The sequence below is a fragment of the Rhinolophus sinicus genome, linkage group LG04 (assembly GCF_036562045.2).
Source record: "Rhinolophus sinicus isolate RSC01 linkage group LG04, ASM3656204v1, whole genome shotgun sequence".
NCBI lineage: Eukaryota > Metazoa > Chordata > Mammalia > Chiroptera > Rhinolophidae > Rhinolophus > Rhinolophus sinicus.
The window spans coordinates 56212518-56226195 of NC_133754.1; the positions used below are offsets into that span (position 1 = coordinate 56212518).

General features: G+C 37.9%; 1 protein-coding gene across 10 annotated transcripts in view; it reads right to left on the bottom strand.

The window, feature by feature from the left end:
• The window catches only part of PSD3 (pleckstrin and Sec7 domain containing 3), a 427571-nt gene that overhangs the window by 72861 nt on the left and 341032 nt on the right, over positions 1–13678 (bottom strand). For all 10 annotated transcript variants that reach the window (XM_074329581.1, XM_019742071.2, XM_019742072.2 and 7 more), the window contains one exon: positions 11884–12077. In XM_074329581.1, coding sequence (XP_074185682.1) covers positions 11884–12077 — 194 coding nt within the window. The remainder of the gene's footprint in view (positions 1–11883; positions 12078–13678) is intronic.

A 13678-nucleotide genomic window follows, 5' to 3' on the forward strand; every position in this document is an offset into this window, starting at 1 on the left:
ACACATTACAAAAAGAAAACTGGCAGAAACCCTACCTTGAGAAGCAAAAGGGAGGACTAGGTACCTTAGCAGGAAAAAAAGAGACAAGGAGGGACGGGGGAGGAGGCAGTTGACCCATGGGAGTAAAAGCCTTCACACAACCGAAGGAGAAGCCTTGGCCCCTCTTGGGATTGTCACTCCACATCGTGGAGTGCATCTGCCTTTACTAATAAACTTCTTACTATCCTAGACTTGCACAGAACGCTGTCTCTCAACTGAATTCTTTCCCTTGAGAAGACAAGAGCCGAACCCGGTAACACCTTTACTCCTCATCAGAGCGAGTGCACTGGCACACAGGTGGTGCACCCAAGTGGTTTTTAAAATGCATGAACGACCTATCTGGTTGCAAAGCTCAGGTTCTCAAGTCTGTACTATCTAGTAGTAAAATTTTTGTACGTAAATTTCTATCACTGCAGTTATTTCCTTTAGGAAACCAGTATTTTTAATTTCAAATTTTCATCAGATTACTGAAGGATTTGAAACACTGCATTAAATAACCGTAACAGACACATCACGATTTTCTTCTGTCTCCTAAATGTTAACAAAACTGAAAATGTAAACAGAACGCGTCAACAGTACCAAGAGAATAATCAGATGCAGTGAAAACTGTGCATTTCTCTTTCAGAAAGAAGTACGTCAGAGGTTCTGAACACAGATTTTTTGGGTGTTAAAAGATTGTAATTTCTGTTCAACGGGTCCTTGTCAAAAGCACTGCTTCTGAGGAGAATGGTGGGTGGCCTCTTCCAAACAACTTTCCTCCCCTGCAGGGAAAGGGTGGATTTTAAATGAAAGACACGGGCCATCAAAATGGAACTTAAAAACCTAAAACTTATCATTTTAGTCTAAATGTAGAATTCTGAAGTGGCATTTCCCCCATTGAAAACAGATAAAATGCCACCCAAACTAGACTGTCACCAGCCAAACTACTACTTGAGAACTCCAAGGGCTGCCCTGTTGCTGCTCTTTGACTTCGTGTCAGTAGCTCAAACCGGTTCATTATAGACCCACCGCCACAGACACAAAGTAGAAAGGAGGGGGGACCTCAGCCTGGCTTTAAAATAATCGCTTTGCTTCACCTGCACTTAAAGAGTCTTTCTCTAATAGGAGGAGACAACTGTATTCTGGGGGAAAAACAAAAACCAACAAAAAAAGATTCCACTTTTATTATGTCTTAATTATAGTGTCGCTGTTCCCAGTGTTACACAAAAGCAAAGAATTCTGCCTGCGTTGCCATTATAAACTCTGTTTTCAGTATGTGTGACTCAGCCTAACATCTACTCTCTCAAATTTGACAGGTGGGACCAAATTTTCAAAAGTATGGCTGATGGGCAAGTGTGTAAACCCCTCTGAGTGAACCTTGCTAACTTTCTCAAGCTGCTACCCAACACTCCTTATATAGAGAGTATTTAAAACGAGATTGGAAATAGGATCCAAATTTGGTTCTCATGCCATTAAAAAGCATCGACTATTTCAATATTTCAAATTAGAAACAAATCTCAGGTGGGTAAAAATCACTGAAGACTCTATACTGGCAATGCAATGTGATTAAAATATTTCAAAATTATTAAAGTGATCTGTCTACACAATTAGCCTCTGATCACTTCTGCCCCACTCCTCCAATCCCATTTTCCAAAAGAAGACACTTTAACGTTTGAGCTGTTTCTCTGGGTATTAATTTCCATCATATCCCTAAAGAAGGTACTGTATTAATAGATTGTAAGATTCTGTATTGATTTTCTGCTGAGAAATGAGGATGTAGCAAATTTAACCACTCTATTCCATCTTCCCAATATATTTGCTTGACTTGTTACTTGCATTTCTACCGGTTACTTCAGTAGTTTTAAAGAGCACGCTAAGAACATTATTTTCTGTTTCCACTGAGGCAGTCTCTTTTCACTTCCTCTCTGTAAGAGTAGCATAAGGCTTTCTCTCCCTGCTTTCCTTCGGCTCTCCTCTCTACTTTTACCTCCCAACTTCTTTCATTTGTACTCTTTCCGGGTCAAGGTGGACAATATTTACATTCTAACTGTGTAACGATAATTAAAATTTTCACATTTCTAAATGTGAAAACCAACCAAAATTCTATTATTATGGTGAAGTTTTAAAATAGTATTACACTATAGTGATGGTGATTAATTTTTTTTGGGGTTTTCTAATTGTTATTTTTCTTGCACAGATTTCAAAAAAATTCTCAGCTTTCTAAATTTCTTATGCAATCAGGTGTTCTATCAAGTTTAAAAAAATTTCTTATGAAACATTACGATCCAAAGGTTATCAATAAAGTAAACGTATATGTACCGTCCTCTAATTTAGTGAATGATTTCTATATGTGAATGTATTCCTACTAAGAAGTTTTGCATGCTTTAGAAAACTGTAAGCACACATTCTTCTGCAAGTTGCTTTTTTCATTCAATATTATGTTTGTGAGAGTCATCCATATTGATATGGAACCCCAGTTCCTTGCTTTTCACTGTTACATAGTTTCCTATTATATGAATATAAAACCCATCTAAAATCTTATTAAGAGCCATTTAGGCTGTTTTATTTTCAGCTATTATAATGTTGCTATGAACATTCTGCCTCTTGTAAAACTGCAAGAGTTTCTGTAGACATGTACCCGGAATAGGATTAACTGAGACACAGTGTAAATATTTTCAACTTCACTGATTATTGCCAACTCTCTTCCAAAGTGGTGATATTACAGACATATTCACAGGGTAGAAGGGGCTCATTGCTCTAAATCCTTGTCAACATTTGGTATTATCATTCTTTCAAATTCTGGCCAATGTGACATGTGGGATATGATTATCTCATCGTGTGTTTAAATTGAATATCCTTGATTATTGGTGAGGTCGAGTATCTTTTCATACACTGATTGATCATCTCAATTTCTTTTTCTGTGAATGGTCTGTTGAAATTATTGGCCATTTTTCTACTGAGATGTCTTTTTTAATTAAGATTTCTTTTTTATATATTATGAATAGTAATCCTTTATTGGTAATATGCTATGAGTATCTTCTCCCAATCTATGAATTGTCTTTTAACTTTTTAAGAGGAGTGTAATAGAAAAAAATCTTTACTTTTAATGTAATCTTATGTATCAATATATTCTTTTTCTTTTTTTTTTAAAGATTTTATTGGGGAAGGGGAACAGGACTTTATTGGGGAACAGTGAGTACTTCCAGGCCTTTTTTCCAAGTCAAGTTGTTGTCCTTTCAATCTTAGTTGTGGAGGGGGCCGTTCAGCTTCAAGTTGCTGTCCTTTCAGTCTTAGTTGTGGAGGTCGCAGCTCAGCTCCAGGTCCAGTTGCCGTTTCTAGTTGCAGGGGGCACAGCCCACCATCCATTGTGGGAGTCAAACCGGCAACCTTGTGGTTCACAGGGCGCACTCCAACCAACTGAGCCATCTGGGAGGCAGGCAGCTCAGCTCAAGGTGCCGTGTTCAACTATAGTTGTAGGGGGTGCTGCCCACCATCCCTTGTGGGAGTCGAGGAATCGAATTGGCAACCTTGTGGTTGAGAGCCCACTGGCCCATGTGGGAATCGAACCGGCAGCCTTCAGAGTTAGGAGCATGGAGCTCTAACCGCTTGAGCCACGGGGCCGGCCTAACAATATATTCTTTTACTGGTTTTGTTTTTTTCTAAATTTGGAGAAATCCTTCTCTACCTACAGGTCATCATGGTATTGTTCCACATTTTCTTCTAAAATTTTCAGATTTTGCTCCTCAATTTTTTTTTTTTACCTTTAATCTACTTGAAACAGATTTTTCTGGTTGGACTGATGTAGGGAAAACCCCCTCCCCATATACTCCATCCACCCACATACCATACACACCCTCAAGTACCATCGACTGAAACATTTCTGTTGTCCCTAATTATCTGAATTACTTCCTATGTTATATATCAAGTTATGATAAACATTAAACTGCTGCTTCTGGGCTCTTTTTTCTATTCCACTGTCCTATTGATGTCTTGTCATCGGGGAGAACGTCAGCATGCTCCCAATGGCACTTCTTCCACTCAATTTTGTGGTACCTGAGCTAACAGGTTGTATGTATTTAAAAATTTGTACTGTGGATTCTAGATTGTAATTACTCTCTGTATAGTACTCCTGACGTAAGCTCCTTAGAGGAGAGAGGCTATGTTTAATTAAGTCTTTGTACAGATACAGTCTTAGGTACTTGGTGAGTGCTTACTTAATTCATGCAGGAAAAAAATTCATTACTTGCACCTCAGCTGATAGGCTGTGGTAATAAAAACTGGACAAGCACTTGGTTTCTTGCCACACTGATATCACCAAAATACAAATATAGCACTACGTACAGTCTTGTCCATTTGTTTGCCCCCATCTTTTGCATGCTATGTCAACCTAAATGGGGTGTGTGTGTGTGTGTGTCACAATTTCAAAAGACTCTGGGGCTAGAAAAGTATCAATTAGTGTGTGAGAACGCCTGGTATGACACTATAGGGAGTTGTGGAAACTATGGTCAACAGAAAATGCCTAATTAAATTCATGCAATTCAATTTACAAAAAAGCACTGTGTTGGCCAAGTAAAAGAAATGTTCAGTTTTTTAAGGACTGCAACATTGAATTCTCTGTTATTTAAGTCACATATTTCCATATCTTTAAGTTTATTTTCTGGAGACTTTTCATTTTCTTTCTGAGCTGTGGAATACTATTTGGCGGTAAGAAAAGATGAAATAGGACCATTTGTGACAACATGGATGGATCTTGAGATTATAATGCTAAGTGAAATAAGTCAGACAGAAAAAGTAGAGAACCATATGATTTCACTGATATGTGGTGTATAAACCAAAAACAACAAAAGAACAAGACAAGCAAATGAGAAACAAAAACTCATAGACACAGACAATAGTTTAGTGGTTATCAGAGGGTAAGGGGAGAGGGGAGTGGTAGATGAGGGTAAAGGGGATCAAATATATAGTGACAGAAAGAGAACTGACTCTGGGTGGTGAACACACAATGTGATTTATAGAGGATGTAATACAGAATTGTACACCTGAAATCTATGTAACTTTACTAACAACTGTCACCCCAATAAACTTTAATTTAAAAAAAAAAGAAAAAGAAATGTTCAGGCTTCACTGGCCCTAATTTGAGACCGCCAGTCATCTCAACACATGCTATATAGTGACCGACTGTCCTGACCACACACAAAATGCATAATGTAAATATTTTCTAGGCATAAATTTTCTCACGGGCACTGGTTTTAATGACATGCTACAATTAGTTTGCGATAATCAGATTTTAGCCCCAGCAGATGTCCTGTTATTCTATACTACAGCCTTGGCGAGGATGTTGATGACCAATGTCTTCCTCAGTAAGCGGGGACAATAACAGCAACGCCTGGGCCTGCTTCGGAGGGCAGTGATTAAATGAGTAAGTGCAGGAAGTGTTAGGACACAGCTCTACTACTGAGGAATCGCCTATCACTGTTTTATCATCATCCAGAACATTCATATTTTGAGCATCTTGTTTCCCATCACTTTATTGATTTCCACAAGTATCTTACATCAGATTGGTAAAACTGGGAGCTTATATTGAATTTTTAAAAAAAATTCTACCTGACAAAATCCAGAAAATGCATTTTGTTTTCCAAGTGTGACTGTTCAAAGCCTTCCTTTAATGTCAGATTTAATGGGCTTGATAAACACATATACTTTGGTGAGAGATGCAATGTTTGCTTTTAATCATGATTTGTTTCCTGGAGTAGACTTTCTGAGCTGAGCACATCTTTAGAACGCTAAATAAATAAAATGAAACAAATAAAACCTCCAAGATTTTTAAAATGTTTATGTGAGCAATTACGGATGCAATCTGACAAACTGAGTTTAGAATAAAAGATACCAAATATTAAGTCAGACAAGTGGTCATTTAGAGATAAGTTAATCAGGGTTTTAATCTCTCCATAGAGCTTTGACCCAAATATTCACTTATTAAAAACGTTTAGTAATACTATGTCATCAGAGGACTGGGGCATGTTTACTTATATGTACAAAGGCAACATAGCTCTCGCTATACTGAACGTGATGAATCCGAATAAATGCCTGTAGACTTAGCAAGATAAATATGCCCCAAAGGTATCATTACATAGACTTCTCAAAAACTATCTAGAGCTCCTGTTTCCAGGAAAGCTCCACTGTTTATTTATATATATATTTTAACATATTGGAAATGCTTAGAGTGACTGCTTCTCAAGAGAAAGGCAGATGCATTCAGAAGCAGTTCAGACATTCTGGTACATTCCCAAGAAGCAGCAGCAGTCTAGCATTGAAATAAATCAGTTCAACCAGAGAGGATTCAAAGTCCAAAAAATTGGGGTGGGGGAAGCAAGGAGAAGATGAGCTAGGAAGGAAACAAATTCCTTTCTGGTTCTCCAAATACACATCTAAAGAATTTGACGGTACTGAAAGGCGTAGAATTCCTTAAAACTTTCCTAGCTATGTAAATGTTAGGTTTCTTGAGGTCTGAGGCAACTAGAAAGATATTTCTTTACAAAAGGGATCAGTAATAGGTTTAGTCCTACATATGCCTTTGAAAGATTAACTGCTATAGAAAATTCCCTCCTATCACAACTTTATATTTGTTTAATATACATATTAAACAAAAGTTTTCAGACATTGTACAACAGGCAACCTTGGACTGTGATTCCAAAGAGAAGGGAACAGACGAGCCCCAGATTACTGCTTGGCGGAAGTGTCTAAACCCCAGTAAAGAAGGGTCCCTACACAGAGCTTGGAAGTCGTGCTGAGTTGGAGAGCGAAAAAGGGGGGTAGGTGAGGCTAAGATGGCTAGAATGTGCAGAGCAGAAGAGGAGAGGAGAGAGCTACGCAGAGACAGCTCTGGAGATCAGCAGAGGAATCCCCATGCCTTAGCCGGAGCACTGGTCTGAGCACATGTGAAAGCGAATTACTGAATGCACGGGGGACAACCACCAAAAAACAGTGGAATGAACAATTTCAAGAGCTCACACGGGGCTAGGAATAGTTTGTGTTCTCATCATACGGAGTGGAAAGACTTCATAACACCAGGGCATTGGCTAGAGTCTAAAGAAGAGTAATAGTGCTTTGGGAATGGAGTGAAATGAGTCCCTGAATAAAGGTTGCTCTGCATCTACCATAACAAAGGGGAAAGGCAAGCCTCTGAGGGATTCAGTTAATCTACAAGTTACTTATCTGCACAATAGAATAAAATCCAACATTTTTTAGAGAAATGTAAGCCACGAAAAATGTCACAATATCTGGCATTCAAATAAAATGACTAGGAATGCAAAGAAACTAGGAAAGTATGACCTATAGCAAGCAGAAAAATTAATCACTGTAACATCCCAGAAAGGACAGAGAGAGAGAGATTTGAAGAGAAGGATCTTAAAACAGCTATTGTAAATATGATACGTATGCTCAAGAACATTAAGACAAACTTGGTAAGGAGAAATGGAGGATATAAAATATTCACATTGCAGTTTCAAAGGCAAAAAATACTACATATGAAATAAAAAACACTGAGTAAACTTGATGACATAGCAATAAAAATTATTAAAATAAAGTACTGAAAATACAAAAAAAGAGTTGGAAAAAAATTGAACAGACTCTCAGTGAACCTTTTATGTAATATCAAGTGGTCTAATATACAGCAATATACAGTTTGCTATAGAAATAATGGCTGAAAAATTTCGCCAAATTGGTGAAAAATATAAACCACTGAATGCTAGAACTTCAACTAATACCAGACAGGGAAAACATAAAGAAAACCACATGAAGGCACCTCATAATAAAATTCCTGAAAATCAAAGCTAGAGAGAAAAATCTTGAAAGCAGCTGCGATGGGGGGTGAACCACACTAAATACAAAGGAACAAAGAATGACATCAGACATTTTGTCTGAAACCATGTAGGGCAGGGAACAAGGGAACAACATTTTAAAATTACTGAAAGAAAAAGAAAGCACTGCCAAAGAATTGAACATAAATTCCTAAAATTAAGATGTAGTACATATTTTTTTAAAAAAACAATAAAACATGAGAACATTTCTCACCAGCAAGAGTTTATGACATGATATATTAAAGAAAATGATTCAAGCAGAAAAAAAAAAAAGATATTAAATGGAAATTTGGAAATGCCAAAAGAGACCCAGTATACCAGAAATGGTCATCATGCATAAAAGTAAAACACATACTTCTGTTTAAAACAAAAATAATAACAATATACTCTGAGTGTTACAACATATACATAATTAAAATGTATGACAATAGCACAAATGCTAGGAAAAGAGAAAGTGAAGTAACCTGCTATGAGGGTCTCAAACCACATGAGTGGTAAAATTTGAAGGTAGACTATAACAAGTCAAAGATTATACTGTAAACACTACAGCAGTCACTAAAATTTTTAAACAAAGAAGCCCAGCTAATACACCAATAATGAGAAAAGACAGAAACACACACAGACATACATGCACAAAATCCTAAACACAGCAGCAAAAGAGGAAAAAAAAAATAAAAGATGGAGTAAGTAAAAACAAGTAGCAAGATGGCAGATTTAAAGTCAACTGTATCAATAATTACTATAAATGTAAATAGTCTAAACACTGCAATTAAAAGACAGATTGTCAGCTGAAAAAAAAGCAAGACCCTTCAACATGTTGTATAAAACAATTTTAAAGATCATAGATTAAAGAGTGAGAAACAAATTTCTGTACATCATGCAAAAACTGAAAAGAAAGCTGGAGTCACCATATTAACATTAAACAAAGTAGACTTCAAAATAAAGGAATATGACAAGGAATGAGAAAAGTCATTTCACGACAAAGGGATTTCATCAAGTGGATATAACATGCATAGCTGGCAGGAATGCAACATGGTATTAACTATTTTGGAAAATGGTATAGCTAGTTTGGACGTTTCTTATAAACGTACACTTAGCATGCACCCCAGCAATTCCTTACTCCTAGGTAATTTCTGGAAACATACACACATGCAAAGACTTGTGTGTGACTGTCCCAAGCATATTTATTTGTAACAGCCAAAAAATGGAAACCACCCAAATATCCAGCGGGTGAAGGTGTAGAAACTGTGTCATAGCCAAACAATGGAATGAATATACTACTCAGCAATAAAAGAGACAAACTACAAATTCACACAGCACTCAACAATATGGATGAATCTGCAAGTAACACTACTATGTGAAAGAAGTCAGCACAAAACAATACATGTAATTACTGTAATTCTAGAAAAGGTAAAAGTATAGTGCCCAAGGACAGATAAGTGGATGCCATGGGCTGGGAGTAAAAGAGGAAAAATTAACTGGAAAGTACAATGGAACTTTTTCAGGTAATGGAAATGTCGTGGGGTTCTCCTAAAGAACTTGGAAATCTTAATTGTGATAGTGGTTACACAAAAGCATACATTTTTCAAAATTCAAACTATATACTTCAAGTTTTGGTGTAGGTCAATTATCACTAGAAATTATGCACTTTCTGTGTTGGAAAAGGTGAATTATCTGTCCACACTAAAGTGATTTGAAAAACCATGGAAAGTTGGAATGAGACTATCCAGGAAGAGCCTGAGGAATTAAAGGCAGGTGAAACTGCAAGAGTCCTCCCAAAACCCCTCTCAAACGCAGAGATGAAAAAGCCCCCAGTGATAAAGCAACAGACAGGAAGGAAACGTAGAGACTGGGGTCCAATTAGCCCTGGATTACTTGATTTTTTCCCTTCTATTTTTGTGTTCTGAGCCAGGAGCAGAAACAAAGACAGAAGCAGAGGCACATAACAGGCAGAACTTCTACGTTGCTGAAAAAGACAAAAGCCTTGTAATACTTAAAACTGTCCTAATTAACCAGAAGTTCTCAGAGTTTTATTGGCAGGAACACCTCCAGCCTGGTACAAGAGATCTCTGAGGGCTCAACTGCTGTGCAACTCCCAAGTTTTGGACCTATAGTTCGTATGCAGTGGGCTAAGGGTACAGATCTTTCAGCAGGGGAATTCTCTCCAATAATCCTCGCAGGGGGCCCAGGAAAACATGGACAAAGAAAATGTAATCAATAGGCTGAATCCGGGGACATGTTGGAATAAGTTAACCAAGTATGTCAATCTTGCTAGGGAAGTGAATCCATGAAAAGATGCTCAAGTGGGTTAACTCTTATCCTAGCCCAGCAGGATGTTGCAACATTCACTGAATCAGGGAGAGCTGTTTTGATTCCTTTTTTTTTTGCCTTTTCTTGAACTGGCATTTTAAACTACAGTTATTCCGGGTGTTTTCTGCCTCTAGTACTTCATGTGAAGTGTGTCATATATTTCTGTCTATGTCATTTAGCCTACAGAGCGAGGCTACATCCCCACCTGAGGAGAATGGACACCAACTGGCAAATTTTAGCATTGGAGATGGGAGCCACAGCTAGACACGGCATGTGGGGCAGAGATGAAAATATCTGTGGTTATAAATGAAAGACTGTGCTATGTCTGGCAAAAGCATCATTTAAACTCAATGTGTGGAGAAAGGGTATGTGTGCATGCTGGGAACAAAGAGATGAATGTCTATTGCTTTGTTCACCAAGAATTCCCTTTCTCTGAGAACTGTATCTTATTCCTTCTTGAGGGAACTTTCCTCTTGACATTGCAACCCAGTGGGGGCTGTCAATCACAGTATTCTATTCCCTCAGTCACACAAATCGGAGTCCTGCCCCAGAATATACTAATGTGGAAGTTTGGGATGGAAAAGAATCATTTTTGGTGACAAAACTGAGCATATACTCTATAGTGCTGCTAATAATTATATATCCAGGCATGTAAGTGAGTTCTTTTAAAGAAAAAAGCCGACATGCAAAAAAATAATGCCAAGACAGTAATGGAGAAAGGATCCTGGTGACTAGCCTTCATCTTCAGCTGTGTCCTAGCCCTTTTCCCTAAGCCCCTGGAACTTACTGTCCCTTGCAACTACAAGAGTGCTGACACAATGCTGTCAGAGCAAGTTAAGCAGTGAGGTAGGCGGGTGTATAGGATGCCCAGGAAATGCTGTGGGGTTCTCCTAAAGAACTTGGAAACCTTAAGAAACTTGCTCAGCGTCGTTACGTCAGTGACAAAGTCACTTGATTATAGTGTTTCTCTTCGCTGTCGTCTGATAGAGCACGCGAACGCATTGAGAAAAAGTACCCAGCCGTAGACGGAAACTGTGGTACTTACTGTCCATCCCAGCACTGCATGTTTGTATGTGCAGGTGGGTAGGGACACCCTAGGGGGATAGCCTACTAATGTTAGCATACATACCAGCTTATCTTAGCCTGTTCAACTACATCAGGTTGCTATTTCACTCTCTGCAAAGATTATTCTAAACATGGAAACATACTCCATTCCTCTCAAACTTCAAACATTATCTGTCAGCAGATAATCATGTCTCATACTTCACAGAGCTGTCAGATGGGACTCCTTCAATTGCCCAATACTAATTATACTGTTTGCCTACATTGCACCTGTCCATCTTTCACAAAGGCCAATTCTTCTACATGTGCTTGGATCTCAATTCTTTCCATCCGTTTTGTCTCTGGGACTTTACACTATTGATGATTCTATGTGTTATAAGTTCAACCTCTCCCTTACTGCAAGAAATGTAAACACCATGAAGACAGAGACCTTGTCTGTCCATTCACTACTATATTTTTGATGTCTAGCACATATTAAGCACGGTGGATTTCTTGAGTTAGGATTAGAGGCTTTATCAAACTTTAATACTACTTCTCTAGAGCAACATGATATATATATATATATATATTTTCATCCTTGAATTTACTTCAGATAAAATAAACGAAATAGAAAATAACAATAAATGATGCTTACTCTTCTTTCCGTCCATATCTGCATGAATTTTCCGAGCCAAGAATCCACTTTTGTACACAGCAGCATTGGGGTCATGAGGAATGTCCAAGAATGGGTTGGTGGTACTCCCAATGCGACTGAGGGTCTTTGGATGTGTTCCATTAGCTTTTTCATCAGTACCTTCTGATGGAGATTTTTTTTTCTCTTCATCATCTCTAAAGGGAGGGAAAAAAACCACAAAAATTGAGCACCTAGCATAATATTCAATAAACAGAGTTACTTGGAGTATTAAGCTATCGTGTTTTCCAATGTTCTAGCAGCCTTGATAACAGCCATGATAATAACAGCTATCATTTACTAAATGTCTCCTGTGTGCCAGGTACTAATGATCATGACAATCTTGTAAGACTGCCATCAGGAGCCTATATTCAGATAAAGAAACAGATTCACAGTTTAAATAAATACTAAAGGTTACAGACCTAGTAATTAACGGAAGAGACAGTGAGGATGCGATTGCAAAATCTCTAAAGCCTCTCCTCTTTCCACCTGCTACAGTGCCTTCATGTTTGTCTTCTCTTAAACGAGTGGGAGTTCTTTGGCAGAGATCATGATTTTGACTTTTGATTTCTGCATGGTCTATCATAGTGCCAAGCATACAGAATACAACACATAATTATAGGTTAAGTCCAATGAATAGTGTTGGACTCTATCTGCCAAATAACCAGGTTAATCGCTAATATCAAAACCCCAGGTAATGGTACCAAAGGGTTAGGATGGCAGTGCCATACATAGTGCTTTGGCATCGACTTTCCCAATTGCCATAAAAGTGTGGGACACCCTACCAGCCACTGAGAAAGCCCTGAACTGAAAACCCCCTTTTCTGAGTCTTTCTTCATTCAAGCATTGTGATGCTTGAGACTGTAATGTACATTAAGTATAAAAAGGCAGAAAATGGATGGTTATGTTCAGTTAATAAAGAGTAGGGAAGAACAGAAGAAAGATAATAAACTCAGATGTACTGCTAGAAAACATAGCACCATAACAAGAGCATTTGTCTTAGCTCCTGTTAACTTCCTGAATTACCTTTGGTTTCATTCTTAAACTTTGATTATTAAATCTTTTTATTAACATTTCAACCAAAATAACAAAATACATTTAAAATAAATCACAAAAATAACTATCATCAAAAGTGTTTATTTGGTGATCAGAGAAAAATAGTTGTTTTTTCCTCCATTGGTATTTGATAATTGTGAGATATACGAAAATAACACTGGACTCTTAGACATCTGTATTTTACTTTTACTTTTATTTTAAGATGATTTTAGATTTACAAAGATAGCACATAGGGTTCCCATATGCCCATCATCCAGTTTCCCCGAATGTTAACCATCTTATATAACTATAGCAAACATTTCAAAACAAAGAAATTAACAGTACAAAATGATGAATTAAACTTCAGATTTTACCAGTTATTTTTTCCTCCCTCCCTCCCTCCCTCCCTCCCTCCCTCCCTCCCTCCCTCCCTCCCTCCCTCCTTCTTTTCTGTTCTGGGATCCTATCCATGATCCCACAGCACATTCAGCTGTCATGTCTCCTCCAGTCAGTGACAGTTTCTCAGTCTTTCCTTGTTGTACTTTATGACCTTGACACTTCGCAGAGTACTGGTCAATCATTTTGTGGAATAGCCCCAACTTAGGTTTGTTTGATGTTTTCTCATGATTAGACTGAGGTAACACTTTTTTTGGCAAGGATACCAGAGGTGATGTACCCTTCTCAGCGCATTAGATCAGGGGCACATGTTTTATTAATCGTGATA